We start from the raw sequence: 21,682 nt of genomic DNA, 5'->3' as shown, positions 1-21,682 counted from the left end.
ACGGGGAGAGGGGACATGCTGTGCCTGTGCTGTGCTGATCTGAGGAGGTACTGAATGGGATGGGGGGGGCCCATCTGTGCTGAAGGGGGGGGGTCCGTCTGTGCTAAAGGGGGTTGTGCTGAATGGTGGGGTCTGTGCTGCTTGAGGGGTGGTCTATGCTGAATAGGGGGGTGTGTACTGAAAGAGGAGTCCATTTTGTGCTGAAGGGGGGTATGTGCTTAAATGGGGATCCATCTGTGCTGAATGGGGGCGTCTGTGCTGAGGGGAGCTGTGTAATGTAAAGGGATCCAGTGATGCAGGGCACTGTGTAATGTAAAGGGGTCCAGTGATGTAGGGTGCTGTGTGATGCAGGATGCTGTGTAATGTAAAGGGGTCCAGTGATGCAGGGTGCTGTGTAATGTAAAGGGGTCCAGTGATGCAGTAATTGTGCAAGGGGGGGTTAATTGTGTAGACAGGGGGTGGTAATTGTGCAGATGGGGGGGATTGTGCAGATGGGGGGGGGGGGATTGTGCAGATGGGGGGGATTGTGCAGATGGGGATGGTAATTGTGCAGACAGGGGGGGTGGTAATTGTGCAGGCTTTGTGAGAAATGCTATACGCCAGGCTTTGTGAGAAATGCTATATGCAGGCTTTGTGAGAAATGCTATATGCAGGCATTGTGAGAAATGCTATATGCCAGGCATTGTGAGAAATGCTATATAACATGATCTGTGAGGCTGAGCTATATACTCTGGCCTGTGATGCTGAGCTATATACTCCTGACACTATGAGTGGAAGCAAGTGGAATACAGGGGACGGAGTGGGTGGATTCTATAAGGGGTGTGGTGTATGATAAATGGGAGGGGCTATTTGGGAAGGGACGGGGCCTGGCACCCCCCCCCCCCCCATCCTAAAACTTCACCAGCCGCCAATGCATCAATGTCTTGCAGTTGGCTTTAATGTTCAAGACAGTACTGACTATAATATTTAAACAGATATTTTGTGGAACAAGAAAAGGTTACACACGCCTTGTGAATCTGACGTAATTGAAATCCACAGCCACCAAAGAAGATAAAAAGGGATGAGAGTTGGCTGTAAAAGGGATATTGTGAGTGATTTACTAGAGACAAATAAACTGTTCACTTTATAAGGAAAGTTGCACTTTGCAAGGGGACTTCCCCGATAGCTTAGTGAAGCTTTGTTAACTTCTGTCAGCCAATCATATTTTTCTTGCATGTGATTAGAGATTCTTTGCAAATTGAAATTTTACCACATTCACTAAGCTCTGGGGAAAATTCCCTTGCAAAGTGAACAACCTATTTGCCTTTAGTAAATGAAACCCATTATGTCAATGATCATATGTAATTATACTATCTCTTGTAGTTTGTTAGTCTACTGAGGATATTTCTCTTCGTTTCCAGGCAAATATCCAGTCCATCATGGCTTCAGAGAAACAGGTTAACATTCTTATGCAGTTGCTGGATGAGGCCCTAAAAGAGGTGGACCAGATAGAAGGGAAGCTCAGCAGCTATGAAGAGATGCTGCAAAGTGTAAAAGAACAAATGGATCAGATTTCTGAGAGTAACCACCTCATTGAGCTCAGCAAAACCAACAGCGAGACTCTGCTGGGCGAAATTGAGTTTCTTGTTGTAAGTACAATGTTTTATGAGCTTCTTTCAGCTGTACAGACTGCATCGGGCCTATACTGTACCATTGTTTTTGACCTGTAAAGTGAATTTTCTGCAGATACCAGTTTATCACCGATTTGAGGAGCATTCTATTCAGTATGCATTTACAAGCATTTAAATAACTTTTTTTAAAGGAAATGTACTGTATGTAATTACTTCCGACAGATGTGGCTTTCCTACACTGCAGCCATCCTGTCATTTGTCCACGCCCTCTCCATTCTTCCACTCGCCAAATGCTTTGTATTCTGTGAACTTATTCCCAAAATACAAAGGGCTCTGGGAATGGACATGGGGAGAAGGTGGGCATACATTTATTTAAAATGTAGACGGTATCCCTCGTCAGCTCATGGAGCTGGAGAGTATTTGCCACAGCCTTTCTACTATCTATGCTGCCCTGATTTGACTGGAGACAGATTTTATCCCCTCCTTTATCTACCAGTGGGAATCTGACCATGCTATGCAGTTCACCGACTCACAAAAGGAGAAAATTCTCCATAGCCACCTAGGTCTAAGAGACCAGTTATAAGATCCTAAAGAGGTGGTATAGGGTGCCTACAACCCTAAACCGTATTTTCCCGCAGGTACCTGACACGTGCTGGTGGCGCAAAGTTGGCCGAGGCACAATGTTGCACATCATCTGGGAGTGCCCGAAAATTAGACAATTTTGGCAAGGTACTATCAAACAGTTGTGGTGATCTGGTGGATAACCCTGCGGCGTGCTTGCTGCACCTGACGCAATTGCCCATTACAAAATACAAGGCCTCTCTTACCATTCAGCTATTAAACGTGCCCAAGGCGCGCATTGCCTTGTGCTGGAGGTCTGTACACCTGCCCTCAAAGTCTCTCTGGTTCTCTAAAATCAATGAACTCTGGGACATGGAAGACCTTACGACTACCCTCTATAATTGGGAGGAGTCATTTCATGATACTTGGAGGCCATGGCAATATTTTGTTTTCACGGTGCCTATTTACAGGAGGTGTCACAACCTGACTGATTTCTCCTGAGACTTGTTATGAGGCCATAGGTGAGAGAATTTGCTTTTCTGCTTTTCTTAATGTCTCTCTATGGCTCTTCTCGTTATTTTCATCTTTTTTTTTTTTTTATCCTGCTTTGGGCTTGTGCCCTTGTCTCTTTCTGCTGTATGTATTCCCATTCGCCTTTCTCCTGCAGTTTCTTTGCTGTTCTTATGTACCTGATGTCTTTTAGACCTTACACCTTTATTGGGTTATACTGGCCACCAGGCGATCTCTCCTGACCCCCGGTATTTTTTCACTCTATATCCCACAAGATTGCATTACTAAGTTGGGGCTCATATATATAATACAATATAATAATGTTGGGAATCTTGGAGATGTGTTCCCCTGAGCCTTCTTAGTTAGATTCATATCCGCCCAACTTAGAACTTTATTGTTTTGTTGAGCTGCCTGTGTAGCTTTAACGATGTCTGTTACCAGCATACCAACGTAATTGTATTTTGCATTTCTCTTGTCTTGGTTTGTATAATGCAACTTTTGGTTAAATAAAAGAATTACAAAAAAAAAATACAGACTGGTACTTACAATTTAAAATCAAATGAGCTCACGATACAAATGGCACACAGGGTGTGGCATTTGTATCGTGAGCTGACTTGATTTTATATTATAAAATGCAGAGTGTGTTGTTCTCGTGACAAATTGCAAGACTAGGTTTAGTAAAAATAATAGCTCCACAAGTGCGTTGTGCGGTTTACCAAGTTTACTGCGCATTACTGTCTGCATTACCAGAACACTTAGGTGTGAATCTGGCCTAAATGCTTGGCTAAAATTAATGGAATTATGCTTACTTTTTATGTTTTGTAAATTCTTGCTGAATGTGATTTTATTCAGACTAGCATTTACAATCTAATATCTGTTTGAGATTGGCCTAACCTGCTTGTAGTTCTAGATATCCATCTGTTTTGTATTCTTTGATCTAAAGCTTGTGCCTCTTCGAGTATAAGTAGAAGAGAGGTGAATTTGAAAGTGTGTGGTTTAAGTTATGTGAACAATAAATATCATTGTAGTGCTTATTGCTAACCAACTGTATTGGATTGTGTTCCAGAACCACATGGACTTATCAAAGGGTCATATTAAAGCCCTTCAGGATGCTGACCTTTCTTCCTCTCGTGGTATTGAGGCTTGTACTAATGCAGCAGAGGCACTTCTGCAGTGTATGAATGTATCCCTTCGACCAGGTATTCCATTTATACAACATTTCTAATATGTGTGTGGTACTTCATGTCTTTGCAATCCGCTTTTTTATATGATCCTACCCTGACCACAAGCCACAACCACAAAGTAAACAGTTTTAGAAAAATAATGCATTTTACACTGTGTGCTTATGGTTTCCTAAATGCACAATGCATACAAAGACCATGGTGCTATTAATGTAGTAATAGATCCTGAACATGAACGGATCTGACCTTGGTGGAACATTGAGAGGATAAGGATGTTGTTTGTCTGTTAGTGGGTTGTTATACTTTTCTCTGAATAGCACTGCTAGTAATTGATGCATTGAGGTTGATTTACTAGAGGCTAATAGGCCTGTTCCCTATGCAAGGGAATTTGCCCTTAGCACAGTGAATGAGGTGAAGCTCTGCTGACTTCCATCTTTCAATCATCTGCAAGGAAAAATACATATTTTTTATTTTTTTCCTTGCACATGATTGGGTATTCTTTGCAAAATAAGTTTTCACCACATTCACTAAGTTCTTGGAAACCCTAGCAATGTGAACAGCATATTTGCTTTTACTACATCACCCACTTTGCTAATACTCAGCACCTGGTATAATTGGTCAAAGGAGGTTTTTAATCTTTTGTCAGTATTTTAACTGGCTTGCAAAGCAAGTGCATATTTAGTGAGTTTCTTTAGAAGTGAGAGGATTAATGGCGATGACAGATGCTGCAGGGAGCCTGAGAGCAGTCGGGGTCACTCTCCATTGCCTTTGGACAGTTTGACTATTTAAGTGTAAATACACTGCATCTGAACACCACAGACCAAAAATGCTATTGAATTCATTTTTAATATTTTATGCAAACTCCTCCATCCATCCATGTTTCTGTGCTTTATTTTGCTGAGAAATCACTTTGAAATAACAGTCCCAAGCATTTCTGGTCGTAGCCATCTTGAATAAGATGTTTCATGTAGCATTTACTTCCTGGAATTTATCTGCTCTTAGCTCAGGCATGCAAGCAGGAATGTGTGCTTAGCTGAGAAAACCCCTCCTCCCCTCCTAAAGACTTCTGGGATAGAAAATGCTTTCCTATCTATTTTACTAATGATGGCAGCATAAGAATTTAAAAATATTTAATGTTTATTGAGAGCGTGACATTCTGCTTTAAAGGATGACTGTACCCAACATCACTGTGCGGCTCTGCCTTTAACTGCACTGCTTTTTTTTTTTTTTTCTGGAAGTGTCCTCAAATCCTCTTCATTCTGCACCTGTTCATGCCTATGGTGGGCCATACTCGTGGTGGCACCAGCATTCTGTGAACAATGACACTCCCCATAGGAATGCATTGGGCGTGCATGTGCAGGATGAAGAGGATGAGCCTCCACCTAAAATTACTACTTAGCCATGATTCTGACCGTCTGGATTCAATATTTCCTTTTTTTTTTTTTTTGGACCATGCTCTTTAAAAGAAGATATTGGATTTCCATGCTCGTGCTGCTTTTTCTAAGCACTTTCCTGAGCAGAAGGGATCTCAGAAAATCTTCAGATTTTTTCCAGTATACACAGGACATTAGACTTTAAGTGCAAATCTAATCTGTTTATATTAATCTTAGTCAGTTTTTTGCTCCTTGCGATGACCTACTGAATTCTTGTTCCTGTTTAGGACACTCCATGCTTCAAGCTGTAAAACAGCAGCAACAGCTCTTCACTGACCTCCGAGAGCAGTTTGCTCGCCGACTAGCCAGCCACCTAAACAATGTATTTGTCCAACAGGTACTTCTATCATTTCATTACTATATTTTTATTATGTTTATTATAAAGCCTGAACAGAATTTTTGTAGCAGAGTAAAATATAAATGTGTGAAACAAATGCATGGGACTGAAGACCCAAGCAACTGATGGAAACCCTTTAGGAAGTCTAAGTAACGCACAAAAGGAAACAGAAATACCTTTGTTTGTGTTAGCAAAATCCATGTAATAAAATTCACTCGCCAACAACAGTCCAGGGATAACAGGTACATTTTAGAGAATATGCTGGTGGCCCTTTCCAAGGCCCTGAAATCTAGGCACTTTAGATAGTTGCCACAAGCCATTCTACAAGTTGGCTTTGACTAAAGAAACCATTCAGTAGAGAAGGAGGGCCACCACACAGGAATCTTGCCAGCAATGTAAGCTGAACTTACATGCCACAGAAGACTGCGAGCAGGCAGGTAGGTAGGTGTGTTTTATTGCAAAAGTGACACTATGGGGTAGATCTACTAAAACTGATGCACTGGTGCAGCTGTGCATGGTAGTCAATACGTTTTTAACTTCAACTTGTTCAATTAAGCTTTGGCAATAAAAACTAGAAGCTGATTGGTTTCTATGCAGAGTTGCACCAGATTTTGCACTCGCCGGCTTTAGTAAATAACCCCCTACATTCCCGTTGTGTGATAATTGCCTGCCTGCCCGCACTCTGTTGTAAAAGGCATTTAGTTGTGCTGTAACAAAAAAGATCTAATGATCCTCATTTGGTAATACAGCTTAGCAGAGCACATCTCTGTACAACTTGATGGTATTCCAGTTTGACTTCTTCTGTAGAATATCTGCAAGTTGTTTCCTTTGCGTTGAGTGGAGCACATAGCATTATGTGGTTCTGTGGAGTATCTCCCAATTTATTTTGATATATTTTCTTAAAGAACTACAGCCATGCTCTTCACACTCTGCATTGTTGTGCTCTTTGCTTCGAAGCAAATATATATATATATATATATATATATATATATATATATATATATATATATATATATATATATATATAATTACAGGATCTACTACTTTCAGGCGTACATATGTCTGGTTTTCTTTGCGATTTTTTTTTTTTTTTTTTCAAAGTAGTCCAGTGCGGTTTCCTTTACCAGCTCTGGTGCAAATTTTTTAAGTGTATGACACTTGAATTTGCGCCTGAACCGGGCCTAAAATCGTACAGGACTTTTTTTAAAACCAGAGTGCTGCCATCCCAGACATATAGTATGTGAACCAGCTCCATAGAAAGCCAATTCGGTACACTTGTCATGCAAATTGGGCTGTGGTTTAAAACGCATCCAATTCGTATATATGTAAACTGAGCCTAAAAACTGATGTAAAAAGTGTGCTCTATTAAATTGCTGTCCTTTTAGTGTTGAGGATTTGCTAAGAGGTTCTGTAAAGAGTTAAACCAATGCACTTAAAAGGGATAGGTTATTTTGCAGCATTTTCGCTTTACTTTACTTCTGTCCTTTCTTTAGCATGTAAGTTATCTAGCTCTAGCTTTATTATTTTAGTCCCTGGCTTCAGTATTTTTGACATTGTCACCATAGTGTCACTTACAAAAAAAAAGATCATCCCTATAAAAGAAGAGGACTATACTCGCCTTTCCGGTGGCCTGTATCTTTCAGGTGTGTGCTCTTTCCATCATATGCAAAATTTTCTTCCGCAGGCTTGTATGCCACAGCCTACAGGATATACCAACTAGCAGGAGGAACCATTGTGTGCAGTGGGGGTAGCAGGTATTTGACCCTTTTGAGGTCGCTTTACCTGCAGCAACTTGAGGGATTGTGGAGAACAGGATTCAATATCAATATTTGCATTACTGAGCTCCCAGTAGTGGAGAATCCCACAGGTTCACTTTAAGTTTTATTAGGTTATAACTTCATCAATTTTTTATTCTTCCTGCCTACTTTTTAGCATTTTTCTCTTTTTCTTTCTATGTCAAACTCTTATATTTTATCTTCTATTAGTTTACTCAGATGTTCCCTCACTTATATAGCAGGTCCTACTATCTCTCTATGGCAGTGAGTACTCTGTGTGGAGATGAAGGCAATGTTTGTGTAATGTTTGTATGGTTGATATTTTGTTTTGTATTTTGTTCTGCCCTCCCATTGCAAATTTTCAGTACTAACAATATGTGTGAAATAGCCTGCATTTATTGTGTAATCAAATGGAAACGTCTAGATTTTTGTCTTTTTTTATAATAAAGTGGAACACTTTTGAAATACATATGTTACCAGATATGTTTAGCAGATTTTTAATTCAGTTCAGCTGGTCTTGTGATGCCACATCTGTAGCCCACTGTGCAGACATGATGATGGCGGGCTGATTAATTGTGCAGTATGCAATGAGTGTGTCACCTACCTGGCTGTCCATTATAACAGATTTTTGTAAAACTTAAGAATGCTTATATAGAATTACACGTTCTTTAATAGTAAACATTATTTTTTGATCATGTATTTAGTGTGTGCCTGAAGTTAATATTAATATTTATTTTTAACTCTGGATAGAGTGAAGAGGGATTAGAACACCTGTCAGGCTTTTATTGCTTGCTATGCCACCTTTAGGGGGGATTCACCCTATGTGTCCTGTTTATCTTGATCGCCAAGAGCTAAAGTGAAAGAAAATCCAAAATTTTAGGTTGTTTCCAGAACAAAAACAGAGACAAAAATTTCCAATGGGTACCAAAAGTGAAGGGAAATGTAACAGAGATTTAAAAAAAAAAAAAATAAATAAAAAAAGCCTGACGGGTATTATTCCTCCCATATTCTATCCAAAGTTTAAAAAAAAAAAAAAGTTTTGCCTTAAGTTCTACTGATTTGGAGGGTTTTCAAAGTGTTGGGTTCCTCATCTTATTGGATCTTCAAATTTCAATTGGGCCTTCTTTATAAAAAACCTTGCAAGCTAGGAAAATATATGAGCAACTTAAAGTGCACTTTCAATGCAAATGGAAGGCCTGCCTCCCTGCCAGCCCCCCAACACCCAATCAAATCTGCTGTGAATATATCTTCAAACAGTAAGGCCACTTTCACACTGAGCAGCGTCGGGTGTCAGCGGTAAAGCGCCGCTATTTTTAGCAGATGCTTTACCGTCCTTTTTTCAGCCACTAGCGGGGAGATTTTAACCCCCGCTAACGGGCAGAAAAGGGTTAAATGCCTGTTGATTTACAGAGCCTCAAACATGCTGCCTCAAAGTTGCTGCTTGCAGCACTTTTTTGAGCATTCTGCCAGCACACCGCCCCAGTGTGAAAGCCCTGGAGTGAAAGGAGAGGCGCTTTCCAGGCACTATTTTTAGCGCATGTAAAGCACCTCGGTGTGAAAGGGGTCTAAAGATTTTACAAGAAACCCGATAAGCTACCTACCTCTGTCCTGGGTTCTGGGAGCTGCAGATGACGTTGTCTTCTGGTCACTCGAAATTCTGCAAGAATGTACTCCTTCAATGGGGTGGAATGCATTCTCGCAGGATTTTGAGTGCCGCACTACCTCAGGAGGCCGTAGTAATGTACAGTGATGCCACCTGTGCCTCTCAGAAGTTAAGATCAAGGTATTTTCTATCTTTTGGTGTGTGTGGTGTGTTTTATTTTTTTTTTTTTTTTTTAATTTTTTTTTATTATTATAATTATTTTGAATGTTAATTTTGTTAGAGGTCGGGGGCTGGCAGGAAAGCAGACTTTATAACCCCATCCAGTTTTTTTTTTATTTTTTATTTTTTGCCATCTGTATCCCATCTCAGAGATTTCCCTTCGTTCCTGCCTCGAAGCCAAAACAAGAAGAGAGAGGACATTTCTCAAAGGGGAGGGAATCCTGTGGTGTCACCAGAATTAGTGTGTCTCTATTGGAAGGTTTCCCCTTTATTCCTGTCTTATGTCAACCTAAAATTTGGGATTTTCTTTTACTTTAACTTTTGATGATAACGGTAAACAAGACCATTAGGGCATATATCTAGCATCGCTTAATAATTGTAGTTGTATTTGTTTTGTTCCACTTTTTATAAATGAGTCAAATGAACGTGCTTCTTATCAGTTTGATGTGGCTGCTACTAAAGTCTTTTCATATTATGGATGCTGAACTAACCTATGGAATGAAAATTAAAGCCGGGAACTACAAATGCTTGTTTGTATAAAAGCTGGAAATGTTTTTGCAGTGATGCGTACGGAATAACCGTAGAGTCTACTAATTACCTTTTCTTGGAAATGTCTGTATAGCACAATGTAGGAGATTTATATTGTCTTTCATGATTTTTAGCAAGTGATGTAATGTATTGAAAGGCTGAAAAGTAAGTGACTCGGACCAATGCAATCTTTCATCTGTTAAGAGGCCTTTTCCTTAATAGGCTGGCCACAATGGCATCAAGTTCATATAAAAGAGGAAGTAAAGGCAAATTTTTTTTTATTTTTTTTAAAACACAACCTGTAAGGCAAAGGCATAATGAGCTAGTATGCATAGCATACTAGCTCATTATGAATAACTTGCCTGAGAATGAAGCCCCGAAGCGGTCCTCCGTCATCCTCTTCACTGCTGCCATGTATCCCGGAGCGACTTCCGGGTCTTGCTGCTCCGGCGCTGTGATTCGCTGAAGCCGCGGTGACGTCAGTGTGCCCCTGTCTACGGCGCATGAGCCGTAGACAGCGGTGGCTGTCTTCGGGTAAATATCTCCTAAACCGTATAGGTTTAGAAGATATTTCTTGGACCTACAGATAAGCCTTAATCTAGGCTTACCTGTAGGTCAAAGTTGGGTGTAAGGGTTTACAACCACTTTAACTGACTTTTGTTTACATTTGATCAGAATTTAGGATCCTAGTTGGGAAAATTGTTGTTTTTAATGATCCACAACCCTTTGGAAATTGTCAACCATTTTCTAACCTAACCACATCATAGAAACAGATACATTTTTTTTTTAGCTGTAATGTGGAGGAGGGAAAAGTGGCCACAAATTTTTACATTTATTTACATTTTTCCTTAATTGCCTGATATTCGAGCATGGAAATGCCGTGAACTGTTAAAGTGCTGTAGCGCCACAATACGCCACCATAGATTGAAATCCTGCAGCACCTGCAAGGTCCCCTTCCTCAAGAAGGCACATGTACAGGCCCGTCTGAACATTTAAATTGATTTAGAGAAGGAGTAGGAGAAAGTGCTGAGGTCAGATGAGACCAAAATTGAGCTCTTTGGCATTAACTCAAATCGCTGTGTTTGGAGGAAGAAAAATGCTGACTATTACACTAAGAACACCATCCCTACAGTCAATCGTGGAGGTGGAAACTTTTTTCTTTGGAGCTGTTTCTCTGCTAAAGGCACAGGCTTACTTTGCTGCATTGAGGGGCCAATGGACGGGGCCATGTATTTTAAAATCTTGGATGAGAACCTTCTTCCCTCAGCCAGAACATTGAAGATGGGTCTTTCAGCGTGACAATGACCCAAAACATTCCACCAAGGCAAAAAATAAGTGGCTCAAGAAGCACATTAAAGTGGCTGTAAACCCTTACAAACCACTTTGACCTACAGGTAAGCCTAGATTAAGGCTTACCTGTAGGTCCAAGAAATATCTCCTAAACCTATATGGTTTAGGAGATATTTGCCCGAAAATGGGCACCGCTGTCTACGGCGCATGCGCCGTAGACAGCGGCGCGCAGGCGCACTGAGCGCAGCATTTCCAAGAATGGAGCTGCCGCGCGTGTCGACTCACGTGCGCATGCGCGGGAGTGACGTCATCGCGGCTTCGCCAAATGGCAGCGGCGGAGCTGCGAGACGCCACCAACAAGATGGATGCGGCGGACTACAGGAGACAGCGGCGACTTCGCTGGCTCCTGTGTCAGGTAAGTGACACATAATGGACTACTATGCAATGCATAGTAGTCCATTATGCTTTGCCTTTGCAGGGAATGAAAGAGGAAGTAAACTCATCAGGGTTTACTTCCTCTTTAAGGTCATGGAGTGGCCTAGTCAGTCTCCAGACCTTAATCCTATAGAAAGTATATGGAGGGAGCTGAAACTTTGAGTTGGTTTAAGGATTTGTAGAAGATCCGTAAAGAAGGGTGTACCAAAATCCCTCCTGAGATGTGTGCAAACCTGGTAACCAACTACAGGCAGTCCCCTAGTTACAAACCTCTGACTTACAAATGGAGGGAGACAACAGGAAGTGAGAGGAAATCTAAAACTAGGAAGGGAAATTCACTCCTGTAAGAGTTATGGGAAAAGGGTACCTCCACTGATGCTTTATCACCAAGGCTCGTTTCCACAACAACCCAAAATTTTCTAAATCCAATTGTCAGAAAGTGAGGTGAAATCTTCGAACCCTTCCCTATGCTATCCAAAAAAAAAAAAATTTAAAAATAGTTTTTTTTGGCTGTAGCTACCCTTAAAAAACGTACCTGTTCCGACTTACAAACAGATTCAACTTAAGAACAAATTTGCAGACCCTATCTTGTTTAACCCAGGTACCGCCTGTACAGGGGTTTCTCCACAAAGCACTAAGTCATGTTTTGCTTGAGGATCAAATACTTACTTAAATTTTACTCACTGAACTGCAACTTAATTTATAACATTTGTATCATCATGTGTTTTTTTTTCTGGATTTTTGGTTGATGTTCTGTCTATCATTTTAAAATACACCTTTGATAAAATTATAGACCCTTAATTTCTTTGTAAGTGGGAAAACTTACAAAATATGCAGGGGATCAAATCATTAATTTCCCCACTGCAGGTCCTATAAGGAGAGCCAGTGTTGTATTTTCAAAAACCTATAATTGTCTGCTGGCCGCGGTTCCTTATGCTCTTGTATGTAAGATTAAGTTAACTATTGTAGAAGAGATTACAAAATGATGAACTAGGTGATAACCTTTAGAGGATCTTTTGTGGACTTTATCGCTTTGCTGTTGCAGTTCAAAACCCCATAATTCATGGGACCATTTTACATGGGACCACTTGTTTACAGAAATTCATGGCATCATTTTATATAAGATGACTTGTTTACAGCACCTTAGACACACATATATCTGATTAATACCATTGAGTGAGCCATTCTAGAAAATACATAATTAATGGAACAAGCATAATGCCCATGACAGGTATTTCATAGTTAAGCCCAATTAGAGATTCAGGAGTAAGCCTTTTACTCTAACAAACGCCTTACTAATTTATGAGAAGCTTTCCCGTGTGTACTAAGCAGTTTTACTCTGTGACAACTTGCAGGGTGTGCATGCTTCAGGAAGGAAAATGTATCAGTTAGTAACTACCATTGACAGGGGCTTGTTAAAATGTTCTCCATGAATTGGCCGATGTTGGTCATAAAGGTTTTTTGTCCATGGCAAGAAGATAATAGGATTTATGGTTTGTCCAAAACCTAAACAGTCACTGGGCGCCATGTATTGCCCAGCTGAATCAGTTTACACTGGTGTTGGTTTCTTAGCAATGCATGCTTTTGGTGCAACACCTGTACATAATTGGCACAGACGCTCCCAGAGCAGGTTAAGGTAAGTATACAAAAGAGTTTAGTGTTGGGTTAGTGTTAGGTTTAGAGGTTTGGTGTTGGGGGTGGGGTGCGTGTTTAAGGGAACATTTGTAGGAGGAATGTTAAGTGTTGGGGTTGGAGGACTGGTCAAGAGACAGATGTGGGGTTTACTAATTGTTAATGGCTTCCTTTTTGGGGGTTTGGTATTGCTCAGGAAGGGACTTTGTTAGAGGTGGTTTAGTGCATAGTAAAGTAGGGGTCAACTTCTTCAGTATAAACATTAAAATCTTGGAAACACGATGGCAAGAAAAAAAAAAGTGCTTTGTCAGGTAAAACAGACCACATATATGTATTTAACCTCTATATTAAAGGCAGAAGGTTTTATAGCTTAATGCATTCTATGGGGGCGGGCTGGGCTACAGCGCCATGTCTAAATGAACACATGGAGAACACACGGAGCTGTGACTCAGCTTGGGTGCCCCAATAGCAAAAGCTGCTTGCTGTGGGGGCACTCAACAGGAGGGAGAGGCCAGGAGCATACCGAAGAGGGACCCGAGAAGAGGAGGATGTGGGCTGTTCTGTGCAAAACCACTGTACAGATCAGGTAAGTATAATATTTTTGTTATTTTTAACAAAAAAAAAAATCCTTTACAATCACTTTAAGCCATTTGCCTGAAGTGCATCTTTAAAGAAGGTGGAAGTGAGGTGCAGGTTTTGTTAAAAAATGTGTTTTTTCTTTGTGATCTGTACATAGGGACATGATCAGACTTCCACACTTTCAGTTGAAATGACCCTTCCAAACCATCATCCTTTCCACCGAGATCTTCTACGATATGCCAAACTGATGGAGTGGCTGAAAAACACAGAATATGCTAGATACGAAGGACTTATGAAGGTTTGTATTTTAAATTTTTTTTTTTTTTTTTTTTTTATGTTGAGACCCTCTAGGTCCATTTATAATCACATTTTCTGAATTTTAGCAAATGTCTTTGTAGGTTTTTACCTGCTGCTGTTCTGTTTAAAATTTACAAATGTATTTCAGGTAAGTGGGAAGAGCTACCGGTTACAACCACATGGTCAATCCATGTAATAAAAATCAGCAGTGAGCTAGTCACATGAGCAAAAAAAGGTATTTCCAGAGTCAATTTGTATAGAAAACGCAAGTGTTGACATGGTCATATGGAAGCAGTGTTTTTGAAATTTTGGTCAGTTTTAAAAAATCAAATGGCTACAGTTTAAAAGTCATGCATTTAAAAAAAAATACTAACAGAATTAGGGAATTAAATTAATAAATACATAATAATAAAATGATAAAGCAGTTAAATTTGCTTTTTATCAGTGTGTTTACACAAAAGGAATTTTTGCTTTAGGCGATGTAAAGTTGCTTCAGTAAGCATTCTTGGGTATTTCTGCTCTAAATAGAGAACACAAGTAGGTAATCCAAATAACAAGTGAGCTCTGAGAGGTAAAGCTGACCATACACATAAATATACCCTGGGACAGGCCCCAGGGAAAAAAAAAAAGAGGTTAATCCCTCCCCATATTACTTAAATCGGCTAACAATTATAAAGCCAAAACACCTTCGAGGTTATGTTATTAAGCAGAATAATGAATTTCATTAATGAAAACATTTTTTGTGAACTTTTAAATTACAAAACCAAAACCCCTTAAAAACATATATTCTTTTTTTTTTTTTTTTTTCCCTGGGGCCTGTCCCAGGGTATATTTCTGTTATTGGTTCAAGTGATAGGTCAGATCCCCCACACTGTTATATATTTTTAGGTGAGCGGGCACCAGTAGAATGAGGTTTGCATGTTTTTTCTTTTGCACCTTTCATGTGCACATTGATATATGTACGTTTTTTGTTTTACAAAAAAACACATTCACAGTTAGAATTTAGTTTTATTGAGAAAAAAAAAACTCTGTCCAGCTCGTTCAAATTTTTTAATTTTTTTTTTGAACAAAATTCTACTAGTGTATGGTCGGCTTTAGTTTAAGAGTGGAGGTTCAGATTATTATTACAAATACCCATGAATTAGTATGGGAATCATACTTAAAATTCCATGCAAACGCTAGAATTGAGACTTTTGTTTATTGACATAAAAAGAGTAACTTGATAAGGCATTATTCTGTAACTTTTACTGCTCATTTAAAATCAGGAAGTGTGATAATCGAGATGTGGTGAAGCATGTATCCATGCCAGATTTCATATTATCTAATCAATAATCTACTTCCCCTTTTTGCTTTTACCACTGAATCTTTCTCAATACAAGCCATTATTGATTAAACACAGTTTATTGCTGGAAGCAAAATGTATCATTAAACCTAATTAATGACTGGCCTTTCTTAAAGGGCACTTGTTGACATATGACCATGCCTATTTTTATATCAGATGTAAAGAAGATGAGCAAATATTCTCTGAATTCTGAGCACTCATTAAAATATAATTGTATACAGATCCATTACCATTTAGTTTTCTTCAGGTTTCCGAAATTCTGTTGATTTCCAAAGTAATGTAACAGAAGAAAGCGCATACACACAGTAGAAACAACAGTAAGCAGTTCCAACCTCACTGACTATTCACATAAGAATATTCGTCAGGGAGTGTCTGGTCATAACGATAGTCTGGCTGAAATCAGGGTGGTGATTGTCTTGAGTATAGGGTTCCTAGGATATCTTGAATTGTCGCTCCTTATATAAGAAACGTTTGTTTAGGAAATCCTTTTTATTTTATTTTTTTAATAGAGGTATCCTCTTCTGTTCATCTGGTGTTTTGAAATGCACTTTAGTAGCTTGGAGCAAAGTTTCTCCCAAAAAACTTTCAGTCAAACCACTTAGTTTTTTTTTTTTTTTTTTTTTTGGGGGGAGGGGGTGGCCTTCATTTAATGCTAAATATTAATCGCCCCTGATATGTTTTTAATTTCTCTTTTTTTTTTTTATTGTCAAAAGAAAACTGGCCAAAAAATAGCTGAGCATATAACCGATGTCTATATTATTTGCTGTAACAGTATTGGTGGCAACGAAAAATGGTGTGCATATTTTGTTGAGGGTTTTGACACCAAATTTAAAACCCACTGGCATTGACCCTAACGTGGACAGACTTTTTTTTTTTTTTCTAGCAAAGATCCAGTTTATCATATAGAAGCCGCCTCTAAAGCCAGCCAAAGATGGAGCAATTTTTTTTTACTGTAACCACTTTATTCTCCCATTGCCACAGACAGTGTTGACAGGGGATTCCCTCCCGCCGAGCCATTGTGTTCTCCCAGCAGAGTGATTGTTAGTGGCTATAACAGTTGACCAATTTGGGTACATTCAGCTTGCCCATACATTGTTTGAATCCTCTATGGCCAGCTTAATACTAGCGATCACTGTGGAGGGCTATCACTGTGATTGTATGCATGATTAGATGCCAGTCGAATTTGAGACCAAGAGCTACCGGTGACAACACAGTCTCTGTGCTGGGGGTCGCACAATTTACTGCATTACCAAATACACAAGGAAAAAAGCCAGCTTCCATGATGCTGCTTATATGTTCATGCCATTAATGTCAGGGCTGCTGTCTTTGAGGGCACTCGTGTCTAAACCAGGAGGCACTCCAATATGCAGTGGCACCCCGTTGAGAAAGGCTAGTTTTTTTTTTTTTTTCTCACTTGTCCAAGCTGGGCCTTGATTTCAGTTGGATTCCTTAGTGTTTGTTTCCTGCTTGTCTAAACAAAGCAGACCAGTGTTGGTTGCTGTAGTCTGTAAGTGCATGCTTTAGTTTAGGCAATGGCTTGGCCCTTTGAGGAAGTGACTTCCATAGCAAGCAAGTCCAGAGCAAATTGGTTTTCCATATAAAATTAAGATGTCCGTCAAAGCTGAAAGGAAATGTATTTCTCTACAGTAATGATGGTGAATGTAATGAGTGTTTTGTGTTACTTTTGTTTGCAGAACTACATTGATTACATTGTGCGGTTATATGACCGAGAGATCAGGGATTTCTTTGAGGTGGCTAAGAATAAGATGACCGGTGCCACCAAAGAAGGAAAAAAGTTTGGTAAGCTAGTATAAACACACTTTATGGAAGTGTTTGTAGCATCGTAACATACTTTAAAATATTATAATTTTCTGTCTGTTGGAATTTATTTTGATGGTACAGCAGCACTGACAAGAACATATACTATCGTCTGCTTGTGTAGAGAGAGAGACTCTTTGTAGCTCTGGGACCACTTGCCTTATTTGACAGAACTGTAATGCCGCGTACACACGACCGGACTTAGGTCCGACAGACTTTCGACGGAGTTCTGACAGAGTTCTGACGGACTTTCCGAATGAACGGACTTGGCCACACACAATCACACCAAAGTCCGACGGATTCGAATGTGATGACGTACGACCAGACTAGAATAAGGAAGTTCATAGCCAGTAGCCAATAGCTGCCCTCGCATCGGTTTTTGTCCGTCGGACTAGCACACACACGAGCGGATTTCTCAGTAGGAACTGGGTCCAGCGGAGTTCTTTTGGAAAAAATTTGAAACATGTTCCATTTCTAAAGTCTGTCAGAATTTTGCGAATCAAAAGTCCGCTGCAGCCCACACACGATCGAATAGTCTGCCGGAATCATTCCGTCAGACTTTTGATGTTGAAAAGTCCGGTCGTGTGTACACGACATAAATCTCATTTCTATTATGTTTTTATAATCATTATTTAGGATAACTGTTTCAGAAGCCTATTGTTTGAATAAAACACGTAGTATGTTGGAAATTCAGATCTTCACTGTAAATATGTGATTTTTAAAATAACCTAATAAGTCTTTGATCTTTGGATGTGTGATTAATTTTTCCTTCACAGCTCTGGACCTCTTATAATACCGGCACATAAGACTTAAAGCCATATGCAAATAGATTTATTTTCTAGCAAAAAAAATAAAAACTGATTCCATTATCCATGCTGATTTAGCGTGGATGGGTCAATTTTCTGCTGTGGCTCTTGTATATTAACAGCCAGCTCCAAAAGCTATCAAAATAACATAACAGCGTCTGCATCAGTGGCTGGCTACAAGTGCAGTTTGACCGACAATTTTCCATCTGGCACATTCAGTTTTTTGGTCGAGGGATGTCAGGTGGGAGGGGGCAAATAGGGCTACCCATTAGCAAATTTTAAGCAGTCCAACAGAAACTGTGTATGGCCAGCTTTAGAATGGAGGAGAGAAGAGCAGTACCATGGGGAAATCCCTCTACTTTTAGTCAATAGAATACAAATATATAGGGAAAGTAGGATTGACCATATCGGTGCACTGTTCTGTTCTGTTCTCTTTATGTCCAGTTACAGGCCATGAGCACTTGCTGACCAAGCTGTATTGCTAAACTATGGAGGAGAAAAGTGAAGTCACCTGGTCATCCTGTTTTCTGGCAGAATTGCTTTAGACTGGCTGGACAGATTAAAAACCCTTTGTGGGTCAAACAAGTTATATACATATATTGAAATTGTACAGTTAGACTTTTTGCTTGGGTTCAGCAATAAAAATCCAAACTCAAGTCATTTTTTTTTTTTTTTTTTTGGCTAGACTCTGAAAGTGTTAAAACAATGTCACAGGGACAAGAATTAATAGAAAAAAAATCCATGAAATGTGGATGACAGGAACAACAAGAGGTACATTGTGTTAGAAGAGCTGGGAATTGTTACATCCACTATCAGGTTTTTGGGGGCATGGGCAGGAATAAAAGGAGCTCTTCCATGTTTAAGGATAACTCTACTTTCTTTGGAAAAAATGGCAAATGAAAAAATGTATATATTACAGCATATACTATTGCTGCACAAGCCATATTCAAATTGAATGCTAATAAAAATAGCTTTTCCTTTTCAATCTGCAGCACTGTAATTTTATGTAAAATGCAATATGGCAACCTGGACATGTTCTGTACACAGATACTGTACGGAGTACCACCAGAAATGTAATTTCTTGTGTGATTGACTTACTGATTTTCCGAGAAGTCTGCACTAAGATACAAGTCAGATTTTGGGCATCCCCTGCAACAAAAATTTAATTTCGGGTGAAATCGCATCTAAAGGTATTCAGACACTTTCCTCATTGGAACCTTACAAGTGCAGCAGCCGATTTGATAATTACAAAGTCACTCCCATTCACTTTGCACATGGACACAGACAAACGGCTATTTTGTACATACTGTAGATCACCCAGGAAGGATTTTTTTTTTTTCTCTACAAAAGTGTAGTTACTCTTAAGGCCCCTTTCACACTGACGTTCCGTTCAGGCCCGCCTGTCAGTTTTTCAGGCGGACCTGAACGGGTGCTCCATAGAGCTCTATGGAGCGTCGGATGTCAGCAGTGACATGTCCGCTGACATCCGACCCGCTCCGATCCGAAAAAGTGTAACGGAGGAAAAAGCTATTTTTCCATCCGTCTGCGGATCGGATCGGGTGACGACGGGCACTGCAGTCCGTCGTCATCCGATCTCCCATAGGGGAGAGCGGCGCTGTGACCGGTCCGTCCCTGCGCAGTGTGCAGAGACGGACCTGTCATCTCCCTGCTCAGCGGGGATCGACGGAGTGATCCCCGCTGAGCAAACGGATATCCAGGGGGCGGATCAGAACTGATCCGCCCCGTGTAATTACAGGTGTCTAAAAAAACGAATACTGATGCACACACCTGTACTCCTACCTAGAACTGTGGAACACCAGCAATATTAACTTCCACCTATGAAACAGTTGCATGGCTTGTTTCTTGTGGAAAGATAGATACGTTAGATGGAAGCAAAATTATAAATGTAGATCTCTTGGGCTTGCTGTCTAATTACTACATGTGGCAATGCTCTAGCATCTCTGCTATGTGTGAACAAGACCTATTCAGATAAAAACCATATCTGAATACAATGCTCTCAAAGATTCGGTGCTTTCCAGCTATTATGTAGCCCTTGCAGAGCTTACCTGTGGGATATATTTGAATTGTGCTCTATCACTGGGTTTATCATAGAGTGCTCTATGATGCTTGCACTTCATTGCTTGTGTGAGATGTTGTGCTTGCTGACGGTTGGAGGTGTGTGGCTTGGCATGTCTGGTTTTGTGGTGGCCTTGTTATTTGTTACATGGTATGAGCTGTCTTCACACTACACGTTTTTTTCCTTTTTAATGCAGATAATGTTGGTTCAACAAGAATAATCAATAAAAACGGTAAAGGAGAAGGCAAACACATTATTGTTTACTAAGTGTATGAAATAACCCCTGATGTTCACCTCCTAAGTCAGAAAACCCCTGTCTTCTTGTGAAATAATCTTGTCTTGTTTCTTACCTAACGTCATATTTGCCCACAAGAATCCACAGTGCTCTGGCAAAAAACAAAAACAAAGTCAATGGCGCTTCTTCTTTAAAAAAGGTGTGCTGGCATTGGCAATCAATTACATTTTAACTTTATTCAGCTATAGGTTTAAAATAATAATTAGATTGCTATGGATAATATACTTTCCCATGTATATAGGTTATTACTCAGGGTCATGTATGATTGATAATTCTACTAGTAGTCCAAAGTATACAAGTCCACTAAATGAACAGTATGGCAAAAAAAAGCAAATGACCCTTGAATGAATCTGCATTGGTCCTTTAAACAGGCATTTAGGCGTAGTTTGCTTCCCTGTCTTTGTTAGTGCCTCTTTCATGCCTGAAATGCACATAACCCCATCATCCCTTTACATCATACATAAGACTGAAGTTCTAATACAGCTTATGACTGTGTGTGTGTGTGTGTTTACATGAAAAATGTAAGATTGTCCATGTAACTGTTTACAGCCTAAGATAACTGTAACTGCATAATATAGCCTTCTGCATGTCTTTCTTACTAGTGCTTAACTTACCTCTTGTGCACGGTCTTTGCTAAATGCCTGTTTTCTAATGCATCTTTGTCTTTGATGCTTGCAACTTAATTCATCCCAGCTACGCTGCCTCGAAAAGAGAGTGCCGTGAAACAGGAGACAGAAAGTGAGTATGAGCTGGTCACCTTCAACCAGCATCCTTCCTTGATGAATTCTTGATCTAAGGACAATATATAATGATCCTTGTGGGCTCTGATTGGACAGACTGTTATAGGCTTTTGTTGCCAACGGGTGAACAGAGTTTTCTGCTCAATTGAGATTAAGCATTTATCTCATTGGCATCTTAAAGTGGAAGTAAACTCCCCTATTGTTTTCAGCCAAGGAAGCTGCCATCTTTGCCTGTGTTTAATCTTCAACTGCTATGGTGCTGCACATGTGATTTGTTACGACACCAGCCATTGGATGGTTTGATAGTTTGGCTGAAAGCACAGCCAATGTGCAGTTAGCATTCCCGGCATGCCTTTTTTTATTAACTGTTTAAATCGATGGGTTTACTTCCACTTTAATCTCAATGGCAGTATTCTTGTGAGCGGTTATGAACAATTTAAGGCAAAGTAAAATTTTGAAGAAACATACAATCCCCTGTTTTTTTGGAAAAGGTAGAATTGAGGGGTTCCTTTTGTCAAACAGTTCCTGGGTTTATCATAAATGGGAACTATGGAAGCCAGACTGCTAAAATTTGGTATTGTAGCATAGCCATAAAATGGGTCCATTCTCTATAA

The 21,682-nt window shown here is 39.9% G+C and overlaps 1 protein-coding gene across 10 annotated transcripts in view; it reads left to right on the top strand.

Moving 5' to 3' along the window:
* Positions 1–21,682, top strand: part of EXOC1 (exocyst complex component 1) — a 96,921-nt gene that overhangs the window by 21,237 nt on the left and 54,002 nt on the right. For 2 of the 10 annotated variants that reach the window (XM_077477452.1, XM_077477451.1), the window contains 8 exons: positions 1,401–1,628; positions 3,748–3,880; positions 5,523–5,632; positions 7,618–7,671; positions 13,851–13,991; positions 17,027–17,132; positions 20,230–20,265; positions 21,022–21,066. In XM_077477452.1, the coding sequence (XP_077333578.1) occupies positions 1,401–1,628; positions 3,748–3,880; positions 5,523–5,632; positions 7,618–7,671; positions 13,851–13,991; positions 17,027–17,132; positions 20,230–20,265; positions 21,022–21,066 (853 nt within the window). The remainder of the gene's footprint in view (positions 1–1,400; positions 1,629–3,747; positions 3,881–5,522; positions 5,633–7,617; positions 7,672–13,850; positions 13,992–17,026; positions 17,133–20,229; positions 20,266–21,021; positions 21,067–21,682) is intronic. The other 8 variants (XM_077477458.1, XM_077477457.1, XM_077477460.1 and 5 more) reach the window with 6 other exon arrangements.

Source organism: Lithobates pipiens, unplaced genomic scaffold (assembly GCF_037356315.1).
Source record: "Lithobates pipiens isolate NorthernLeopardFrog02 unplaced genomic scaffold, aLitPip1_a1.2 Scaffold_13, whole genome shotgun sequence".
Taxonomy (NCBI): domain Eukaryota; kingdom Metazoa; phylum Chordata; class Amphibia; order Anura; family Ranidae; genus Lithobates; species Lithobates pipiens.
This window is presented reverse-complemented; position numbering and strand designations above follow the sequence as displayed.